The sequence below is a fragment of the Phacochoerus africanus genome, chromosome 4 (genome assembly GCF_016906955.1).
Source record: "Phacochoerus africanus isolate WHEZ1 chromosome 4, ROS_Pafr_v1, whole genome shotgun sequence".
Taxonomy (NCBI): domain Eukaryota; kingdom Metazoa; phylum Chordata; class Mammalia; order Artiodactyla; family Suidae; genus Phacochoerus; species Phacochoerus africanus.
This window is the reverse complement of record NC_062547.1, coordinates 82,788,172-82,810,957: the sequence shown is the minus strand read 5'-3', so window position 1 is coordinate 82,810,957 and position 22,786 is coordinate 82,788,172. Positions and strand designations below refer to the sequence as shown.

General features: G+C 39.1%; 1 protein-coding gene across 3 annotated transcripts; it reads right to left on the bottom strand.

Moving 5' to 3' along the window:
• Nucleotides 1–4,851: 4,851 nt before the first annotated feature.
• UTP15 (UTP15 small subunit processome component) lies at nt 4,852–22,738 on the bottom strand. 3 transcript variants are annotated; one of them, XM_047778087.1, is made up of 13 exons: nt 22,558–22,738; nt 19,407–19,513; nt 17,788–17,880; nt 17,516–17,700; nt 15,819–15,997; nt 14,623–14,748; nt 12,622–12,757; nt 11,789–11,873; nt 10,594–10,743; nt 9,224–9,325; nt 8,462–8,595; nt 8,243–8,301; nt 4,852–7,053 (listed from the first exon to the last, which is right to left on the bottom strand). In XM_047778087.1, exons 2-13 carry the CDS (start codon nt 19,494–19,496, stop codon nt 6,836–6,838), a joined length of 1,557 nt encoding a protein of 518 aa, XP_047634043.1. In that variant the 5' UTR covers nt 19,497–19,513; nt 22,558–22,738; the 3' UTR covers nt 4,852–6,835. The 3 variants fall into 3 exon arrangements, with proteins under 3 accessions (XP_047634043.1, XP_047634044.1, XP_047634045.1); XM_047778088.1 differs by having other exon boundaries at nt 19,407–19,579; nt 22,558–22,696; XM_047778089.1 differs by lacking the exons at nt 15,819–15,997; nt 17,788–17,880; nt 19,407–19,513; nt 22,558–22,738 and having other exon boundaries at nt 17,516–17,578.
• Between the last annotated feature and the right edge of the window lie 48 nt (nt 22,739–22,786).

Sequence of the window (22,786 nt, the reverse complement as noted above, 5' to 3'; positions counted from 1 at the left end):
CTTACTACTTACTCATCAATGCCAACTTGGTTTCAGAGAAAATGCTGTGGAGGTTTCTCATGGTTTTCGAAGTAATACTGCCACCTCGTGGGCTAATGGTGAGCTACAGTAAGTGGTTCTAGTGCTAGGTTTCAATTTCAGCTGATTAAAATTCTCAACGGGCAATAAGACCAACTTCCGGAAATATTTTTGAGTTGTAGCTCTCAGAAAAATGAAACATAACCATTTCATCTTGTACACAATAACCACACTGCTGCTTTCATGTAAACTGCCAAGCTTGATCCAACAAGCATTCATTCATTTCGTTCAATCATTTAGCACAATTACTAAGCACCAGTTGTGTACTGTGGAGAAAGAGGAATAAAGATGTATTCCATGTTTCTAGAATAAAAGACAGTGTTGAATATGTATTCTTGAACCAGATTGCCTGAGTTCAATTCCCAGATCTCTCACTAAAGGTGTGATTTTGCACAAGTCACCTAAACTTTGTGTCACTTCAGTGTCACCATCTGTAGTGGGAAAATAGCAGTCCTTGCCCCACATGGTTACTAAGTATCTGGCAGAATACAAAGTACCCAGGAAGAGGAGAAGATCTTCAAGGAACACATCTTGGAAGTGATACTGGTGAGTGGAGCATCAACTGAAAAGGCAGGTAGCGTTTCCTTAGATGAGATGAGCAGCAGGATGACTCTTTACCAAATGAAGACTTTGGGGTGGGAAAACAATGATTTCCTCTCTAGGATTAGGATATGATGCACAAGTGGAGAGTGAAATGAAGAACAGCAAGAACAATGTGCTCCCACTTGTTTAGATCTGAGGGTGTGCAGACACTGCTATTTAAAGACGTGTAAATTATTTGGGGAAGAATATGGTGTGGATTGCCTTCCTGATCCTCCATCCTCCTCTGGATTGCCTTCTAGGTCGAGTTGCAGAGCTGGAATGTTAAAAAACACATTTCCAATGTTCCTGTTGTGGCGCAGTGGAAACAAATCCGACTAGTATCCATGAGGATGCTAGTTCGATCCCTGGCCTCGCTCAGTAGGTCGGGGATCTGGTCGTGAGCTGTGGTGTAGGTCACAGACATGGCTTAGATCCCAAGTTGCAGTGGCTGTGGTGTAGGCTGGCAGCTATAGCTCCAATTCGACCCCTAGCCTGGGAACTTCATATGCTACAGGTGTGGCCCTAAAAAGCAAAAAACAAAAAAAGCCATTTCCCAGATTCCTTTGCAGATAGTGCTCTGGATGCAAAATTTGGGCTCCCCCAATTAGATCTATTCACATGTGCTTAGGAAGGCAAGAGGGAGGAGAGGCCGCCTCTGTGTGTTGTTGCTAGCCAGCTCCCTCCACAGTCCTCCAAGGACTCCTACGCTATTCCCATGCCCCGCATACAGCTGTCTTAACAGTAGGGTAGGTGGGCCTCAGTGCTGCTTCCGGACCATTCTACCCCACCCCACCCAAAGAAAATCTCACCTTTGACCTTCATGCCATCTAACCAAATGCATAATACTCTACCTTGTTGTTTGCCACAGCGCACAGGGCCACTCGCCATCATTTCTTGAACATTGTAGTTCCGGGCTCCCTGCCACTGCTTCCAACACAACTCCTGTGCTAATTCTGGGCTTTTTTTTTTTTTTTTTTTTCATGTCTCTAGCTCACCACCTCTGATACACAAACCACAACTCTTCAGCTCCACCTAAAGCAACAGTCCATCAGCCCAGCTATTTTCACTGTCCTCACTCCCTCAGGATCTCATTTCCTTACTTACCAGCTTAGAGGCCACAGTCCATCATCCAGGCATTCATACAAGTCTCAGCAGCACCCTAGACCCTTTCTCAATTACTCTGCATTCACGGATGAAAACTTTCAACGTTGGCTAAGTCTGTATCTCAGCCTAACCTACACCCGCATCCTCAGAGCTGAGCGTAAATAGAGAAAAATACGCAATCATGCTGATTGGCCCATGGCACTAACTTCATTGGGGCCCTGAGTGCTGCTGGTAGTGCTTTTCTAGTCCATCCCTCCCCGCAATAACAACAGTGAACAACAGAAATACTCCAGATACTTTTACAGGCATTAACTCAATTCTCACAACCACCTTAGGTGGTTTTGTCTGTCTGATTAACACGTGAAGAAAATGAAGTGCAAAGTAGTAAAATAACTTGCCCAAAGTCACATAGCTAGTGAAAGCTGAGCCAAGATTCAAACCTGGGCAGATGGCTCCAAAGTCTGAGCCCGTGACCTCCTTGGGAGTATTTCGTATTTTCTGTTCTCTCCTCAACCTTTCAACACCTACGACCTCCTCCTTCTCCAACCTCAGTTTCAGTTGGTTATTCTGCCTTTTCCAACAATGGCACCTAGCAAGGACTTCCACAAACTCCCAACTAATTGCATCTGTGCCATACATTCTGTTGTCCCTCCTGAACTATGCCTGAACTACTCACTTGCCATCTAAGCCAACCCTTCCCTTTGTGCCCTCAGCCCCCTCCCCTCCCGAGGACACTGTCCCAGCAACTGGCCCCCTTCTCTCCAAATCATCAGGTTCCCCCTCACTACAGATTATCCCCACCAGCATACATTCTAATTCCTTCCAGTTTAAATCTTAAATGAATAATGCAATTGAAACATTTATGCTATGTGAAAGCCCCCAGGCCCCCAATTCCTAAATTCTATGATTCCATTTGCATAAAACTGTACCAAATGCAAACTAATCGGTTAATCTATTAGTAGATCAGTGTCCGTCTGAGAGGTAGAGGCCTAGCTAGGGAAGATTTACAAAAGGGCAGGAGGAAGTTTTGAGGGTGACAGACATCATCTTGCTTGCAGTGATGGTTTCACGGATGTAGCTTTTAGCACAGCAATTAAACCTCATAAAAGTCATTTTAAAAAAAAAAAACAAAAAAAACAAAAAAAACCATCTTGACTCGACATCCCTCTAGCCACTGTCTAATTTTTCTGCCCCCCTTTACAGTAAAAGTCCTCAAAAAGCTGATTAAAGTCACCATCTCCAATTTCTACCCCCATCCCTTGTGACTTTACTACTCTCCCCTCCCCTGTGCCACGTCAGCTAATAAACCAGCCACTTTGCTATCCTGAACTCACCATGCATTCTTCTGTCTCAGGATCTTTGCCTTTTGCCCCTAAGTATCAGTGACCCCTCATTTCCTTCAGGTCTTTGCCCAACTGTTGTCTCAGTGAGGACTTCATTCACTCCTCTATTTTCTCTTTATTTTGGGCCATCCCGTTGCATATGGAGGTCCCGGGCCAGGGATCAGATCCAAGCTATAGCTGCCATCTAAGCTACAGCTGTGGCAACACCAGATCCTTAACCCACTGTGCTGGGCTGGGGATCGAACCCACATCCCAGCACCCCCAAGACACCACCGATCCCACTGTACCACAGTGGAACTCCTCCCTCATTTCTCTTCTTAAAACCACAACCCACCTATCCGCCCCTTTCCTCCAAAGCAGTTTCTTGTCCTTCCTCTGCCTGATTCTTACCATTTACATCATCTGGCCCACTACATATTTTTATTTACTGAACAGGTACATCTCCCAAGTAAAATATTAACTCCAAGAGAACAGGGATGTTTCTCTATTTTGTCCATCACTGCAGCCCCAACACCTCTAAGACGTTTCAATAAGCACCAGGATTAGTGAATCAGTGTCTTTGGAATCACTGGGTTGTACATAAGAGAAACCACTCACATTCACCTAAGCAAAAAGAATTTCTTGGAGGCATTCCAAAGACTCTTGTGGACCCATAAAGGAAGGAGGTACATATGAAGGGAAACAGAAACCATTGAGAATAGGATGGTTTCTCTTCTCTCGTCTGACCTGCAAAGGCAGGATGGTCTTGTCAATATTTTCTCTGAATCTAAGTTTCATTCTCCTTTCTCTCTGCAGACCAGCTTTTTCTTCTCATCACCCAAATAGAGCATTCCCAGCCTCCCACCTTTCCCCAGATCAAGAATTTGGTTATAAATCCCAATCATAACTCCTTGCTTAAAGTGGGCTTGAACCAGGTGAGTCAGTTAACTACACCCAAGGGAATAGGCATGCAGCCTACTTTCCAATGTTTTTGAGTGTCTGAAAGGGGCATTTGTTCAAAGCAAAGACAACTTATAGTTACTTAAAAGTATTTTTAAACTTTCCTTAAGCTTTTATGTTTAACTTACAAATATTCTATTCAGAAAACTAGTATATTTCAATAATTAATGGAGTTTTTAATTAAAGTTTGATAAAGTTAATCTAAGTGGAACAGACTAAATTTCTCTAAACAATCCCATTTACAATCCAAAGTCCTTTAAACAACTTAATAGCATTTATACATTTAAGATAATCGAGTTTCTTATAAATAGCACTTCAAATGCTTGACCCATCAAGCAAAACCCTCCCAAGTACTTAACTCCCATAATAAATTAAATGTACAGTGACTTTCTACACTATCTGGAGTATTTCTATATTTCTGCAGGCTTAGTAACATCTTAAAATACCTTTCAATGAAAATTCACAAGAGTTCCCGTCATGGCTCAGAGGTAACAAACCTGACTAGGATCCATGAGGATCAAGGTTCAATCCCTGGCCCTGCTCAGTGGGTTAAGGATCTGGTGTTGCCCTTAGCTGTGGTGTAGGTTGCAGATGCGACTTGGATCCCATGCTGCTCTGAGCTGTGAAGCAGGTTGCAGATGCGGCTTGGATCCCGCGTTGCTGTGGCTATGGTGTAGGCCAGCAGCTACAGCTCCAATTTGACCCCTAGCCTGGGAACTTCCATATGCCATGGTGTGGCCCTAAATCAACCAAAAACAAAACAAAACAAAAAGGCAAAGAAAAAAACAAAGAAAATACACAAGTCTAAAAATCCACTAGGCATTTTAATTTGGAACTGAAAGCCAATGTTACATATTGTAATATGCCAATCATGTTCAACTAGTACTTCAAATAGTAAATAGTACGGTTTGTCCCAATGAATATAAAAACTATTCCTGTACTTAACACCAAAGAATTAATGGGTATGGGAACTGTTTCCTAGCCTTTTTGAAAATCTGTAATGATTACTTATGTTATCTAAACACAGCAGAACTCAGTGAAGTTCTGTTAAAGACGATGAGTGGTTATGGCCCCGGCAGGCAGGTTAAACTTAGGGAATTCAAGGGTGAGTTAACTACTGCAGTAAACTCAGTGATAAATGAGAACACCAACCTTGGATGGCTGTAGTAAGAATCAAATAAAATAATCTCTGAGAAAGCCCTTGTCATACGTTACACATCCGATGGCAGCTAGTTTTTGAGAGAATTTCAATTTTCATTTTTACTAGTATATAATTATCAGCATATTTATGAAATTAAATTTTTTACTTAAATTAATTCTTGTTAACATGAAGACACAGTTTATGGCTTTGGCTAATTTCATAATTATTCAGGAAAGCAAACTCCTACTTTCTTTTAAGCCACTGGCTCTATCTACATGATTATTCAAATCAGTTCATGAAAGGGAAACCAGACCCTATGTTAGAGCATACACCCTTATTAGAACACAAGAATATCTTTTTCTGCTTTAAAAAAATATATCAGAATTCACAGAACTGAAATTTTAGATTTCCATTACAAAATCTTCCTTTAACTAAGGGTTCTTCTAGCCTAAGACAGTCCTTAGAGGTAATTAACTACTTCAGGTGGGACAGGAACTGAAAGAGGGTGGAAAAGGTAGCAAGTATAAAATTAGTGTGCCAGGAGTCACAAGCCAGTGACTATCCATCAGGAATTGATACATTGCAGAAAGCCAAGAAGACAATAAGAATCTCTTTATAAAAAAAAAAAAATGTGATTTACATCCAACTTTGAAAAATACAACCCTTTTCCAAAGCAAGCTACTCTGGCTTGGGGTTCTGAAACACGAAATGATGTAAAGAATAGGGGGGAAAATCTAAGTAGAGATCAGAGAAAAGAGTTTTCCGGGGCTAGGTAGCTATAAGATAAGCTCCAAATATATGGATATAATATAATAAAGGCTAAAAGTCTATTTATCATAAAAGAAATGGAAAATTTTACCATTTCCCTGATCTGAAGCAAGTTGAAAACCTGGTAGAAAAGCTGCAGATTGAGGGGAAGAGGGAAAACACGGTCCAGAAGGTCCACCTGCAGCCCTTGTTCTGAGAAGCAGTCAAGATTACAGAAGGAAAAAGAAAACACTGGCTGGCGAGCACAATTTTTAGGTATCAAATCTGCCTCATCGCACTCTTCTGAATCCATGGCAAACTAGTGTCAGTTATTCAGAGCTGGCTACCAGTTTGCCACACTTGGAACACATTTAGTCCCATTACCAGCTGAGGTGAAGCACATGATCTGGGGTAAGTGATGAGGGAGCTTCAAGCTCGGCTGAGGCCTAGGAATCCCAAGAGCAGTGATTAGAGTGAAGAAAGAATTTGTGTTGCCATCTGTCTTGTTGTTGTTGCTTTTCCAGGATAGAAGGAAAAAATAAAGCCCTGTTCCTCTGGCAGGATTCCCAGTTGAAACCCTCTCCAGAACTCTGGATGCCTATTCAGACACTGAAACTGAACTCTGCTGGATTAAAATGAATTATCAACTTGTCCAAGATGGACAATACACTATGACTAAAACAACTGAGTCTTCCAGCTGAAGATGCCATGAAATAATTCAAAATATTACATGGAAAATCCATGTTTTAAAACAGATTCTTATTTTCCAATCATAGTCTCTTCCATAAAAATGCTTCTGTAAATAGTTTTTTAGAATGTATCAAAGAAATTCTCTTCACAATAGTTAATGTATCAAATCTGTTCCAAGTCAGGAGTTCTTATGGGTCCTGTTAAGCAGACGCTATGATTCAATCCTCTTGTTCTCTAGAAATCCATCAGGCGTCTGCTGCAACACAGAAGTGCTTTCTTTCCTTGTCATGGTAGCAAAAAGCATGTCCATCATCCCCAAGGTTTCTAGTAGTTCTCTTTGGTAATCAATTTCTTTTTCTACAAGTCCTTGAAGTAACAAAAACTTTTTATCAACTACAGGTGACTGACCAATCACAGGTAGATATATATCTAGAAAAAGAGAGAGGAAATCCATGAATTAGAAACATCTTTCTAAACAATATATGAACAGCAATATTTAGAGAAAGTACAAAAATATTAAATATAAAAGACGTTGAAAAATCTGTACTTACAATTTATATTTTACATAAGATAAATAATCCATCTGAATAAATGTATTTCAAAAAGAAACAAAGAAAGTACAGCACAGAGGTTCCAACTTGTTTTCACTTTTCCATTAAAAATTAGTCATGATCACTGTAGGTATTTAAAACTTTCATATTTTTTATTTATATAATGATTTTTATTCTTTTTTTTTCTTTCTTTCTTTCTTTTTTCTTTTTGTCTTTTTGCTATTTCTTTGGGCCACTTCAGCGGCATATGGAGGTTCCCAGGCTAGGGGTTGAATCACTGCTATAGCCGCTGGCCTACACCAGAGTCACAGCAATGCGGGATCCGAGCCGCGTCTGCAACCTACACTACAACTCACAGCAACGCCGGATCGTTAACCCACTGAGCAAGGGCAGGGACCAAACCCACAACCTCATGGTTCCTAGTCGGATTCATTGCACCATGACGGGAACTCCCTATTCTTTCCGTTATAGCTGGTTTACAGTGTTCTGTCAAATTTCATTTATTTATTTATTTTTATTTTTTTGTCTTTTATCCTTTTAAGGCTGTACCCACAGCATATGGAGGTTCCCAGGCTAGGGGTCAAATTGAAGCTACAGATGCTGGCCTACACCACAGCCACAGCAACACAGGATCCGAGCTGTGTCTGCCACCTACACCACAGCTCACAGCAACACCAGATCCTTAACCCACTGAGCAAGGCCAGGGATCAAACCCGAAACCTCATGGTTCCTAGTTGGATTTGTTTCCGTTGCGCCACGACGGGAACTCCTTAAATTTCTACTGTACAGCAAGGTGACCCAGTTACACATACATGTATACATTCTTAAAACTTTTAATTTATAATAGCCCTAATGCCAGCAACTGCAAATCAATACACTGTAAACATTTTACCCCATTTTAAAATGCACTGATTTATTACCATTGTTTATTTTCTCCATGAAATCTTTACTGGAAATGGATAAAATATGGTATTTCAATCTAATGACCTCCAAATTTGATTTCATTATTTGACACCTCTACTTTTGCAGATATGCTAGAATTCTTCCAAATTTGAACAACTACTTACCAATAACTATTTCAGCAGCATTTATCAAAACAGGAGCAAATCTTGGCTGAGATAGATTCCTACAAAGCAAAAATTCTGTTTACTAAAACCAGCCAACTTTAAAAAAAAAAATCCTTAAAACTTATTAAATTGTTGTCAGTCTCTACAAAGCTCAAACTGAAAGTAAATTTTTAAAAACTTTCAGATGCAAAATACATGTTCCATAGACAGAAAGCATACCTTATCAAAAAATTAAGGACACGACTGATCTCCTTTTCATCTCGACCTGCAAGGGCATTTGCAAGGACTCCTCTTCGATTTAGCTCCTTTATGATGGAAACTGTAATCTCAGGTGTCTTTATTATACAACTGGGCTGGAAAATTTTTCAGTTAACATGAGCAGCAGATAAGACAACACAAGAAAAGAATCACAGTCTTGGAATGCACTAACAATTACCAAATTTAATTAGGTTTTTCTTCCTAGTTTTGAATCATGGTAATGAAAAAGGCAAAAAATAAAATGTGGAGTTCTCATCATGGCTCAGTGGAAACAAATCTGACTAGCATCCATGAGAACATAGGTTCAATCCCTGGCCTCCCTCAGTGGGTTTAAAGGATCCAGCGTTGCCGTGAGCTATGGTGTAGGTCAGACAAGGTTTGGATCTAGCATTGCTGTGACGGTGGTATAGGCCAGCAGCTACAGCTTCGATTCACCCGCTAGCCTGGGAACTTCCATATGCCTCAGATGCAGCCCTAAAAAAGCAAAAATAAATAAATAAAATGATTTGTTTAAAAATTAGCTCCTTGTAGGTTCATCAACTGTAACAAATGCACCACTTTGGTGGGGAATCCTGATGGGGGGAGGCTATTTATGCGTGGGGCAGGAGGTATATGGGAAATTTACATATCTTCCCTTCAATTTTGCTGTGAACCTAAAACTGCTCTTTAAAAAGTCTTAATCTCACACACACACACACACACATATACACACCCCTCACTCACCTCAAGGACTCTATCAAGTGCCTTAGAGATGCGAAAGTTTTTCAGATCCCTGTCATACAATTCTAGGTGCTTCTTTGATGGCCTGTTGATCAAAATGTCATCCTATATTCGAAAGTAAAATTGTAGAGAAAAATCATTATCCATATAGAGCTTCATTCAAAATAAACTTCTTCATAATGGTATTTTTTCATAATTCCAGTGTCCTTGAACACTATCATAAATAATGGTCATATATACCCATAATGTCAATTAAATGAAAATGGAATAATTTGCCAAATCAGTGCTTTCTTAGTGTCATATGATTTTAACTCACGAGACACATACCACACCTCCATTCTAGACAAACGTTACTCACTTCAATTCTCTTTACATGGTAGGCAGGGTTATTTAGTACAAAGAGAAAACAAGAATCAGAGAAACTGTCATCTAATCCCAATAAAGAAATCCTAGATCAATCACAACTTCTTTATAGCGCCGTCTTCTCAGATGCCAATGGAGAATTATCAGCTCTGCTCTTTTTTGGGTTGTTCAGAAGGTCACATCAGAGAGCATGTGAAGGAACGGTTTAGGCACCATAACACTGATATGATTCGGGGCATTAAGAAGCAGTTCTTATTCCCCAGTACTCATTAACAATGTCCCCAATCTAGCAATCTGGAGATAAATCTCAGGTAGAAAAAAGCAAAATGTAGTTAAATACCACATGAACTATACTTTTCAGTCATGTACAGGGATGCAGCTAGCTACTCTAAAAAACTTCACCTTTAAAAAAAAACCATGGGAGTTCCCGTCGTGGCGCAGTGGTTAACGAATCTGACTAGGAACCATAAGGTTGCGGGTTCGGTCCCTGCCCTTGCTCAGTGGGTTAACGATCCTGCGTTGCCGTGAGCTGTGGTGTAGGTTGCAGACGCGGCTCGGATCCCGCATTGCTGTGGCTCTGGCGTAGGCCGGTGGCTACAGCTCCGATTCAACCCCTAGCCTGGGAACCTCCATATGCCGCGGGAGCGGCCCAAGAAATAGCAACAACAACAACAACAACAAAAAGACAAAAAACACACACACAAAAAAAAAACATGAGGAGTTCCCATCACGGCCCAGTGATTAACAAATCCGACTAGGAACCATGAGGTTGCAAGTTTGATCCCTGGCCTCGCTCAGTGGGTTAAGGAGCTGGCGTTGCTGTGAGCTGTGGTGTAGGTCGCAGACGCGGCTCGGATCCCTCGTTGCTGTGGCTCTGGAGTAGGCCAGCAGCTGCGGCTCCGATTAGACCCCTAGCCTGGGAACCGCCATATGCCGCGCGGGAGCAGCCCAAGAAATGGCCAAAAAAAAAAGACAAAAACAAAAACAAAAACCATGAAATACACAAGTACCTGTTGTTTCATGTAATTTTTTCCTTTAATAAAAGTTCGATATGCAGGCCTTCTTCTCCTGGAAACAGACTCCTTCTTTGCTTCAGACTTCCGATGTTTAACACTCAGTATTCCATTGGTCATTCCTACAACTATTGTTTCATCTTCATGCTAATAGCAATTGGAAAGATAGATGAATAGTTCCTAATTCATAATTTATCTTACTTTTCTTCAAAATACCATTTATAATGTGTTTGCCACTTATTCATACTTTTACCAAGAGTTCCATTCAGATACAGATCCCCTGCTGAACAATGATCTAAGCAAAAAGTTACAATAAAATCATTTTTTCTTCCAGGATACTATTACATTGACAGAACTTACTATATTTGGAAATTATCACTGGCAGTTTATTTATTAACAAACTGTCAATAACTGTTTAATAACAGTTAATGACATCTTGGGAAACTTTCAAAATAATTTTTTTCCCCACATCCTCTTGCTAGAAAAAGAATTATGTGGTGGCATGACTTTCCACAATCTGCCAAGAAAATATTTTGTGTAGCTTTTCCTCTCCCAATCCAGATTTCAATACCACGTATTCAAATCTACTCCTCAATGGCTCATGAAACTTGACAATGAACATTCCAGAAAGAGCGGTTAACAAAGAAAAGGAGCTATTTCATTTTGTTGCCCTCTCCCCCCCACCATCCCACAAAACAACCTAACTTTCTGGAGCCTTGAGTTAAACATGTTAAAAAGAGATTTATCAGAGTTTCCATTGTGGCTCAACGGTAATGAATCTGACTAATACGCATGAGGACTCGGGTTCGACCCCTAGCCTCGCTCAGTGGGTTAAGGATCCAGTGCTGCTGTGAGCTGCAGTGTAGGTTGCGGATGCAGCTCAGATCCCATATTGCTGTGGCTGTGGTGTAGGCTGGCAGCTATAGCTCCAATTTGACCCCTAGCCTGCAAACTTGCATATGCCTAGGGTGCAGCCCTAAAAGTTTGAAGCTGTACAGTGAGTGGAACCTAAATCTGAATTCATGCTTACTGAGACAAATCATATTACTCCACCAATTGTCTTAAGCCAGTTATCTAAGGTGGCAAGAGGAAAATAATACTTATTCAAATACAAAGATAAACCCTAATATTCTATTTTAGTTTTAATAACAGGAAAGTTAGTGAAAGCTTTAAAAAAACTAAAAGTACTTACTGCAAGTGCAAGACTCAAAATTGAAGCTGCATAATCAAAACTGTGGACCACTTTGTAGGAAGTTGTGCTATATACTTTCACCTTCCTAATGAAAAAGAAAACTTTGTTACAAATCATCTTAGAAATGAGTATAAAATGTAAAATTTCTATTTTTTGAAAATTCAAAATAGGAATATTAAAATTTATGCCACAATGAAGAAAAACAATGATTAGTAATATTAGGTGCAAATTCATCACTGCATCTCTTTTAAAAATGAACTGTTGGAAGTCCCATTGTGGCTCAGTAGTTAACGAACACGACTAGCATCCATGAGGATGCAGGTTCAATCCCTGGCCTCGCTCAGTGGGCTAAAGGATCCTGCACTGCTGTGGCTGTGGCATAGGCCAGCAGCTGTAGCTCTGATTCAACCCCTAGCCTGGGAACCTCCATTTGCCACGGGTATGGCCCTAAAAAGACCAAAAAAAAGAATACAAGTTAGAATATATAGACGTACTCATTACAAGTATTTCAAAAGATACAAATACAAATATACAGTGGTGGTTTTAAAAGAAAACTACAGAATAATAGAAACTGTTTTAAAAGATTAATGTCCATATGGCTCAGTAAAATTCCTCAAGTATATAAGTTACAGCAATAAATTATCGGAGAAAATAAGTCTGCTGTATATAAATGAAAGGTCACAATTATTTTCAACTCAACAGATTTTTTTTTTCATGGAAATCATTTGACAGAATATTTATCCTATCAGAAATGCCATAGAAATAATTCATTTCCTCAAGCAGTAAACTTATGTTCACTAAGAATGATCAAGAAAGGAAATTAAAATGCTAACCTATCCAGTGAGCCAGAGAGTAACCTCTGTCCAGAGCTGCTCAGACATAAACACGTCACAGTTTTATGATGATTTTTCAAAGACACTAGCAACTGTCCTCCTTTTAGCACGTCCCAGACTTTAACATAACGACCTCCTATAAAAAGAAATAATCATTAGTTTGGTTGTGAGAAGATGTGAAAAGCATTCTTCACTAGACACTCCACAGCACAGAGGGGAGGGATTCCAGAGACAGACTGCCTAGTTTCAGTCCTGACTCTCCCATTTACTGGGTGTATGGCTGATAATAATGACAGCTCCTACCTCACAAAAACCAGTCATGATCAGACAATTTCAGGTTTGTAAAGTACACAGAACCGCCTGGCAAAATAGAAAGGATGACCAAGAAAGATTTTAAGAAAATTATAATAAAACCATTCTTCAAAAGTAATTTTGTATAACCATGGAAAATAATAATGTAGATTTCATTTCCTAAAAATTCTGTGAATCCCAACAAAACTTAAAAACTTCTAACTTTTACTCTAAGAATTAGAAAGAGCTTGAGAGTTCCTGTTGAGGCTCAGAAACAACAAACTCAACTCATATCCATGAGGATGTGGGTTCAATTCCTGGCCTCACTCAGTGAGTTAAGGATCCAGCATTGCCGTGAGCTGCAGTGCAGGTTGCAGATGTGGCTCAGATCCCATGTTGCCATGGCTGTGGCGTAGGCCGGCAGCTGCAGCTCTAATTCGAACCCCAGCCTAGGAACTTCCATATGCCATGGGTTCAGCCCTAAGAAGGAAAAAAAAGGGGGGGGAGGGGAAGAATTGGAAGGATCTTTAAAGACAATTTAATCCAATGGTTTTAAAAAAATTGTTTTTAATACAGCATCTTTTCTACAAAATATAAAAGAAAAGTCTAGTAGATAGAATAAAAGGCTGGGGGATTGGGAATGGGAGGGGATCAAGTTCTTAACTATCTTGACTAAGAAACAGACCTGGAACCCAATTCACAGTCCCTGTCTCCCCACATGTAGCCCCTCATGAGAGAGCTCACAGTTTGAAACCACTCATCTAGTCCAAGCTCTCATTTTCAAGGGACTGCCCAAGTTAACACAATTAGCTCGTGACCTAATAGAGATTAGCATACAGATATCCATTCTCCCTGTTCAACTTGAACTTACTTTTATTTTTCAAAAAAAATTAAAAAAAAAAACCTGACATTTTATCAACTTATTTTAAAATCAAATAGGCACTGGGGGAAAAGAGAATAAAACAGGATAACCTGTATTTGAATTTTATCATTAAGCAAAAAACAAAACAAAATCAGATTAAGCTACATGCTACCTAGGTATTCTTCAATGTCAACATATTAATTTTGACTTAAATTTAAAAAGCCAATTTACTTCTTCCATTATAATACTGTAAATGCACTATGATCAACAATTTAAAAAACCCACCTCAGCTCCAGCTAGATGAAAAATGGATCAAGGCCCCTTTGATTTCACATTATCTCCTCCTCCAACACTATCAGCTATTTGCTGAGTAAGGCCACTTAAATCAAGAGTCACATAATAAGAAATAAGCCTGCTTCTAGATCTGAAAGAACCTGTGTTTTTAAAGCTGCTGGAGATCTCTTAGGTAGGAATAACAGCAGAAGTACTACCTCGATTTCTGAGTTAAGTACATAACACAGGCTCTCAAGTCCTGAGATTTCAGATCTGCCATATACAACTTTGTCTTGGACAAATTAGTTAAAACTTTTACTTACTTCCTTGCAAAATAGAGAGAACACTGTCTTGTAGGCTCATCTGGGGCACTGGAGTACATCTACAATAGTTCAACGTCTGGCTCATATTAGGTAATCAATAAATGATAACTGCTTGCCTGCCTCATTTAATAACTAAGCAAAATACTAGATATGCAATTCAAGTGCACGCTAATAAATTATAAAGATAACTGATAAAGAAATAGCTGAGTCAAAACGAACAATATTGGTGAAAGCAATTTTTGAAAGAAATACCTGCTGATACCAGAAGCCCTCCAGAGGGAAAAAGCAGGACACTCTCCACTGGCTGCCCATGCTCGACAGAGATAACACTCTGGTTTGTTCGTGCATCAAACATCTTCACAGTATGATCATATGACCCTAAAATATCAATTTTTATATTATGTGAGTTTTACTACTCAGAACAACAAAAACTGTGTGCATGTGCATATTTCAAACATACATTTTTAAAAGGAGAAAAGGCTTAGATGAAATTTTAAAGACATATATAGACTCATGAAGATATAGTACTTCCAAACCCTCTGTTACAACTATACTACACTACACAGAATCTTAAATCATTTCTATCTTCAGACTGCTGTCACTACTGAATCTCCTTGGAACATTTGCACAGGCACCCATTAAGACTGAAGTGCACTGAGTTCCCATCATGGCTCAGGGGAAACGAATCTGACTAGTATCCATGAGGACATGGGTTTGATCCCTGGCCTCGCTCAGTGGGGTAAGCATCTGGTGTTGCTGTGAGCTGTGGTGTAGGTCGAAGATGCAGCTGGGAACTGGCGAATGCAGCATGGCTGTGGCGTAGGCCAGTGGCTACAGCTCAGATTCGACCCCTACTCTGGAACCACCATATGCCGAAGGTAACACCCTCAAAGGACAAAAAAAAAAAAAGACTGAAGTGCACTATCTTTGCTTTTTGGCTGCTAGAGGCTCTTGAAAACCAGAGTACTGATGTTTCCAAACACATTTGGAAAACAGTAAGAACAATCACCAAAAAAAGAAAAACTAAATAAAACAATTAGATAAACAGACTTCTCTTCCCACCCCTTCCATTGTTTTTTTGGACTTTTTTTGCTTTTTAGAGCCTCACTTGTGGCTTATAGAGGTTCCCAGGCCAGGGGTTGAAGCAGAGCTGCAGCTGCTGGCCTACACCACAGCCACAGCAATGGAGGATCCAAGCTGCATCTGTAATCTACATTGCAGCTCACAGCAACACCAGATCCTTAACCCACTGCGTGGAGCCAGGGATTGAATCTGAGTCCTCATGGATCCTAGTCAGGTTCATTACCACTGAGCCACACTAAGAACTCTGAGACATATTCCTTCATAAAACTTTTTAAAACTCCTCTATACCAAGAGTCCTAAAACAATATTAAAGTGTATCAATAACATTACCAACTTCAGGAGGAGAAAAAATAGATTTCACCAACCTGTTACAAAGAGATCTGGGTTCAGTTTGCTAGCACATCCACACCTCACATAATCAGAATGTTCCTTGAATGTCAGAATTTCTTTAGAGTTTGGAATATCCCATAATTTAACTGTATAATCATCAGCCCCAGAAACGACATGATATTTGTCAGCTGTAAAATCTACTGTATGAACTGCTCTGAAAGATCAAGGATCACTAAATTAAAAAGAAGAAAATTATTTCTGGCACCTTCTAAAATCAAACACCCTTTTCCCCCAAACAATAAAAAGAGCAGCTCAGTTTCATTAAGTGTAGGAAAAAATCATGAAAGAAAAAGAAAATATTTAAAACAAATGTTTGTCCCCAAGGCAATTTAAATTTTAAATACCCCTCATACTATAAGTTAGTAAGAATAATAAGTAATAGCCTTAAAATTATATTTTCTAACATGTTAACATTTCTACTTAGCTGCTCAACAGAGAGTAAATGTTCCAAATGTTAGCACAGAGGTACTTCTCTCTAAAAAATTTCCAAATGGATTATTCATTAAAAATTCTAAGGAAACTAGCCACTAAGTAGGATCATGTTAAGTGAATCTATTACATTCTAAATGTTTCACTGATAGACTAAGACTACCCTGATAACACACTATAAGAAACATTTTTCAACACTGTAAGTCAACTATATTTTAATTAAGATTTTTTAAAATTTGTTTAAAAACTTAAAAAAATTTTTAAATTTAAATTTAAAAATTAAAAAAAGAATATGTATGTATGATTAAGTCACTCTGATGTACAGCAGAAATTGGCACATCACTGTAAATTAACTATACTTTAATACAAAAATAGGATGGATGGTTTAAAACTTTTTTTTGAAATTTAAAATCAATAGCAAAAAATTTCAGCAATGACACTGGCAATCCCGAAACAAGTTACAATATAAAACCACTTTCGGAAGTTCCCTGGTAGCCTAGCAGTTAAGGATCCATTGATGTCACTGCTGTGGCTCAGGTCACTGCTATGGTGTGGGTTCAATCCCTGGCCCAGGAAATTCAACTTACCATGGACACAGCCAAAAATAAATAAATAAATAACCCAAACCAAACCAACAAACAAAAAAAACCCCACTGCCCTTGGCCATTTAATTTATAAAGGGGCAAAACATAAAATTCAAAAAGAAAAAAATCTACCTTCCAACTTGATTTCAAAATAAGAACCTCTAATATTTAGTCCAGGCCTTTGAGTTCTCATTAATAGTTGTGAGGTTGCCTTTAAATCAGTGGTTTATACCCTCAATGGGGACAGAGAACCGAGAAGTTAAAAAGCTATATATAGGACATCTCCCAAGATTAACATACATTTTCTAAGATGTCCCATACAATTCTAGGGACTTCATGAGCCCCAACAAACTGGACCATAGGACTGAACCAAGTTAAATACTCTGTTAGAACAACCAGGAAATAAAGTCCATAATGGTACATAATCTTCATGGAACTCCTCTGTTTTTTTTTCAAAGCCTGTAAAACCAATAGAGCCTACAACAAAACAAAAACACACAAAAAACAACTATCTGCAACTCCATGGTGATAGATGTTAACCAGATTTATTGTGGTGTTCATTTCACAATATATCCAAATACGAAATCATGTTGCACATCTGAAATTAATATAATGTATGTTAATTATACCTCAATTTAAAAAAAGGAATTGTCTCTTACTTAGTATGGCCTTCAAACTGCCTGAGGGGAGCCCTCCCACTTATATCAAAAAGCTGAACGCCACCATCTTCACTGCCAGCTATAAGCAGTCTACCATCCTGTCGAAAAGTAGCACAGTAGGCTGTGTCTTTAAATCGTGAAAAGGTTTTTATAGGTTCTTGGGAGTATCGGCCATAAATGTGAATCTACAACAAGATTAAAAAAAAATTTTACCAGATGGCTCAAGATCAGTAATAAATACAAACTACATTAAAAAAAAAATTTATATTTACCCTTGAAGAAGCAGTGACAGCATAATTATACGGAGGCTGTGGAGAAAAGTCTACTTTTGAGACTGCACCAAACTCCTTGATCTGAACAGGGGTCTTAAGGAAAAATAACACAGAGTTTTAACAGAGCTACAACTGGTAAGACTTATGTAAGCATTATATACTTTCTTACTGACAATTTCTTTTTGTTCTTAGTAACATATAGTAGGTTATTTTTAATAGAGAAGTTTGAAGAAAACAAAAAAGATCCAAATCCCACTACCCAGACCATTTGTGGCCATTAAAGTAACCAAATATGTGGTTTGAAAGCCACAACGCACTTTCTCTCTTAGCTGTGGAGTTTTTAGTTCTAAGAAAAAGTATGCTTAAGCCAGCATACATTTAACCATGTATTTTTTTTAACCTGACAAAAGGATCATACCATGCAGGCCGTTCTGTACCTTGCCTTTTTTTCTTACTAACACAACTTTGCTAATTTTTCCTATGACCAATAGCTTTCCTATATATTATAAGATACATCATGGAGTCCCCATTGTGGCACAGTGGAAACAAATCCCACTAGGAACCATGAGGTTGCAGGTTCAATCCCTGGACTTGCTCAGTGGGTTAAGGATCCAGCGTTGCCATGAGCTGTGGTGTAGGTCACAGACACGGCTGGGATCCTGCATTGCTGTGGCTGTGGTGTAGGCCGGCAGCTATAGCTCTGATTAGAACCTCCATGTGCCGTAGGTGCAGCCCTAAAAAGCAAAAAAAAAAAAAAAAAGATACATCATAACACACTTTGCCAGTCCACTACTAACAGACAGGTTTTCTCTGATTTCTAATATTATAAGTAATACTTCAATGAACATCTTTATACAGAAAGATAACGTAATTTATACAAATGTTCTGCAGAGTATATTCATTAAGCAAGTTCCAAGCTGTGGAACTTAAAGGCCAAAATGTGCCAGAATTGCCCTCCAGAAAACTAGCACCAATTTCCCTCTCTCAAGTAGCAATGATGATCAAAATTTTTCATTGGTGCCAATATAACACATGGAAAATGGTATCTAAAATGTCATCCAATAATAATTTTATTATCCAATAAATTATTATCCAATAATTATCCCATTATTGTTTTAATTTGCATTTCTTCAATTATAAGTGAAGCTGAGGCTCTTTTAATATATTTATTGGCCACTTAAGTTTTTTTCTCTATAAACCTCCCTATCCCCAACTTTTTTCCATCTATTTAGTTGCTCATCTTTTAAAAAAAATAATTTGTTAGTCTTTGCAGATAGCCTAGAAGAATTAATTCTGCATCACTTCCTCCTTAGATTAGGAAAAGCAAAACACAAAAAACCCCCTTTTTTAATATGAGATTCAAATTCTAAAATTTAATTCATTTGGCATCGACTGATCATCTCTTCTGTGCTAGACACTTGCATGATTAAACTGATTAGGAAATATGGATTTTTATATAACTCCAAGAAAAAAATATATCAAATTTTCCACCCAAACTGCAAGCCACTGATAGATTATTTTTAGTTATTAGTTCTCTACTAGAGTATCCAAAGTATAACATATGCTGGAGAAACTGGTATAAATGCAAAGTACTCCCCCTCATTATTATCTGTATTTACCTTATAATTGTTCCAGTACAGTGTATCTTGGGTGATTTTTTCACCAAGTATAGGATATGTCTGGATTGCTACAGGTTTATAACCAGCCATACTTTCATATAACTGAACTGTTATCCAAGAGTAAACAGTTTGAAATTGATATTAGAAATAATTAAAGTGACTCTGCCTTATATCTGAAAAAGAAAATATTTCATACACACATATTATTCGCAAACTTGTATATAGGTCATTTTTATGCTGTGTCTTTTCAAAAGGCTATGTAGTAGTTTATAGATCAGTAACCATTTAATTTAATACACAAGACAACCTAAAAGAGGCAGGAAGACCAGGAATACTGACTACAGGGCTACCATAGTATATTATCTACTCAGCTATACACAGAAGTGGTACACAAATGTTCCCACACATAACTGACCGATTCACAACATGCGAGAACAAATCTGACTCAGTCACCCAGTAGCCAAAGCAGAGAGAAACACAACTGGCTTAGAAGGTTCATTTATTGACAACAGAAAATATTAAGGTGAAACTGCAAATACAGATGTTTTCTGAAACTAAAGATGACATTTAATCTATAAGGATATAATCTAGGCTTCCTGAAAGCCTAAAACTCCCAACAAGAAAACAAAGCTAATATTCTGATGTAGAAGCTTAAAACTAAGTTTAAAATGTTTAAATAGTATGAAAGAAAACAAGAATAAAACAATTCTGAAATTAAATACGAAGTTAAAGTGACAGCAAAAAATTAAGTCTTTTAACTGACAGGTAATTAAGCCAAAACATCTTTTCAGAACGACTCAGTTGCAAAAGAGATTCTATTATATCAGGGGAATGATTCCAGTGGTGCAACTCTCTACTCCCCAAAGCCTGAGAATGACGTATCAGTTGACACCAAAATAAATAGGGGCATCATATTTTCTCAAAGGCTGCTCTGGTGAAACATGGCAACCAATGATTTAAAAAGGAAGGGGAAACTTTTATGTTCACTGAAGTACCTACAATGTAAATAGGACACATCGTTTTAGGCACTGGGATGCAATGGTGAGTAAAACAGATGTGGTCGATAACCTCATATACTTCAATACTCTTCATTTCAGCTGGCAATTGGCACCAGCTAGGAATGTGGAATTAGCCTGGACTTGTCTTTCGTTCTCACTTATAATATCCAAATAGTTAACAAGAGCTGCTGATTTTATCTCCCAAATCTTTTGAAACTTCATCATGTCCATTCCACCTGGTTCCACTGCCCTAATTCAGATTTTCTCATCTGCTGAAATAGTGCAATATAAGGTCTCCCTGACTTCCTCATATACCTTCCAAATAGCCATCAGAGTTATCTAACTACCATGCAAATCTGGCTTTGCTACAAAGCGCAACACTGCCCAGAAAAGCCCTTACATCCCCATGACATGTAAGGCTTGCTGTGATTTTGCCCTTGCTTATCTTTTCGACCTCACTTCTTGTTATTCCCTTAACACATCATGCTCTTTCTTATCTCAATGTCTTTATTCATTTGTCCTCTCTGGCAGGAATGACCTCTTTCTACCTACCTCCCATTTATCATTTAAAGGTCAACTCAAGCATCACATCTTCCATCCCCCCTCCTAAGCAGGGTCAGGGGCTTGTCTTCTATAATCCTACTTGACCGGGCATTTCTGTCAATGCACATAATCACATTGCATTGTAATGAACTCTTTTCCATTACACTAAACATTTCATGTACAGAAGATTAAAAACAAGTGCTCGAAGAATATTTGTAGAAGGAAAGGGAGCACTGTGCTGGATTATATGGGAAACAAAATTAAAATGACAAGTGGTATCCATTACATGAACATTGCTATAGAGTACAATTCCACAAACTTTTTCTGCAAAAGGCCAAAAAAAATTTTAGCCTTTGCAGGCCAACAGGTAAAATGGAGAATATCATGTAGTTATTTACATAGAAAAAAAGAATCCCCTGCCCTTTTTAACTAATGAACCCCCACTCCTGCAAATAATTATGAGTACAGTATTTGGTTTACGAATGAAAGGAATGGGATTCTTTGGAGGAGGGGGATAACATTTCATTTACTTTGGCTCAAAGTTAGTGTTTCCTATCATCGAAGAGACTGCAGATATTCATCTATAAAAAAAAAAAATCAGTCTTGGCTTACTGACTATCCAAAAACACTGTGCCACATCCAACTGGTGGGCCTTTGCTGACACTTGAACACACGGATCCGAGTTATGCATGTCGGCTTACAGGCAGATTAGTAGTATTTACAATAGTAAATACTACAGGATTCTCGATTGGTTGAATCCACGAGCAAACAACAGGATATGGAGGAACCTGGATAAGGAGGAACCCGCACATGCGGGCTCACTCACCGTTATCCCTCCGGGGAAGATCAGGGCCACTAAATCTCCCCCTCACCCGCAATGTTCAAGAGTCAACTGTATAGGCAAAAGAGTACATAACTCTGCTTTGAAAGAAATAGTTTAAAGCTTTAGAAAGAAAAAGTGGGGAGCAGTAGCAGTGGTTGTCAGATTAAAGTGAGGAACAGCATTAGAGACAGGGCAGGGGGAGCAAGACAGCGCAAACGCATGGAGTCAAGAAATGATGTGAAAATGAACAGGAAGAAAGTGATCAGGGATAGGTTAGAACCTGAGAAACAGACTAAATGAAAAACAGGTACTACAACAACACAGTGAAGAACATCAAATATATGCTCTAAGTAACGTACAGGGAACTGAGCGCTCAGAAGAGATTTTTAACTCTATGTGTTCCCAAAGAGATTCAAAATATGTGTTTCAGCTGAGCCTTTAAGTATAATATTAAAACTCATTAAGCACTTAAGACGGGAGCAAAGGCCATGGGGAAGAGGGCGGGCACCAGAAGCTGGGAAGCTCATCAGTCAAGACAGAGACGTAATTCTGCCCACTGCCTTAAAGGGTGTGGATTACTCCAGGGACTAATAAAAATGGACAGTAGGAGAGTGGTTATTGCAGAGGAGGAAAATCCAGGTCGAAGCTAAACTGCGGGGATCGTGAGAGGCTGATTAAGCTCAGCCATTCCGCGCAGACCAGCAAGCTCCAGAGCAGCATGCTATGATACCAAGGAAGGCCTGATGTTGAGTGTGAGCTACCCTCATTGTAAACCGGCTTCACCTACCTCCGAAGGGCCCCGACGGTCTGCTGAGACACCCTGGCCTCCAGGAGAATTTCTCGGACTCCGCCAGCCCCCTCCCTGGACTATACAGGAGCACTTGCGGAAGATCACGAGGACCCTTCGGAGCGCCGCCGAAACACACGGCGAACAGAACAGCCCGGCGTGTCTCACGAAGATGACGTAACGGCGCAGGCTCACGAAAAGCACGCAGCCCCGGTGACGCAGGGGCGGG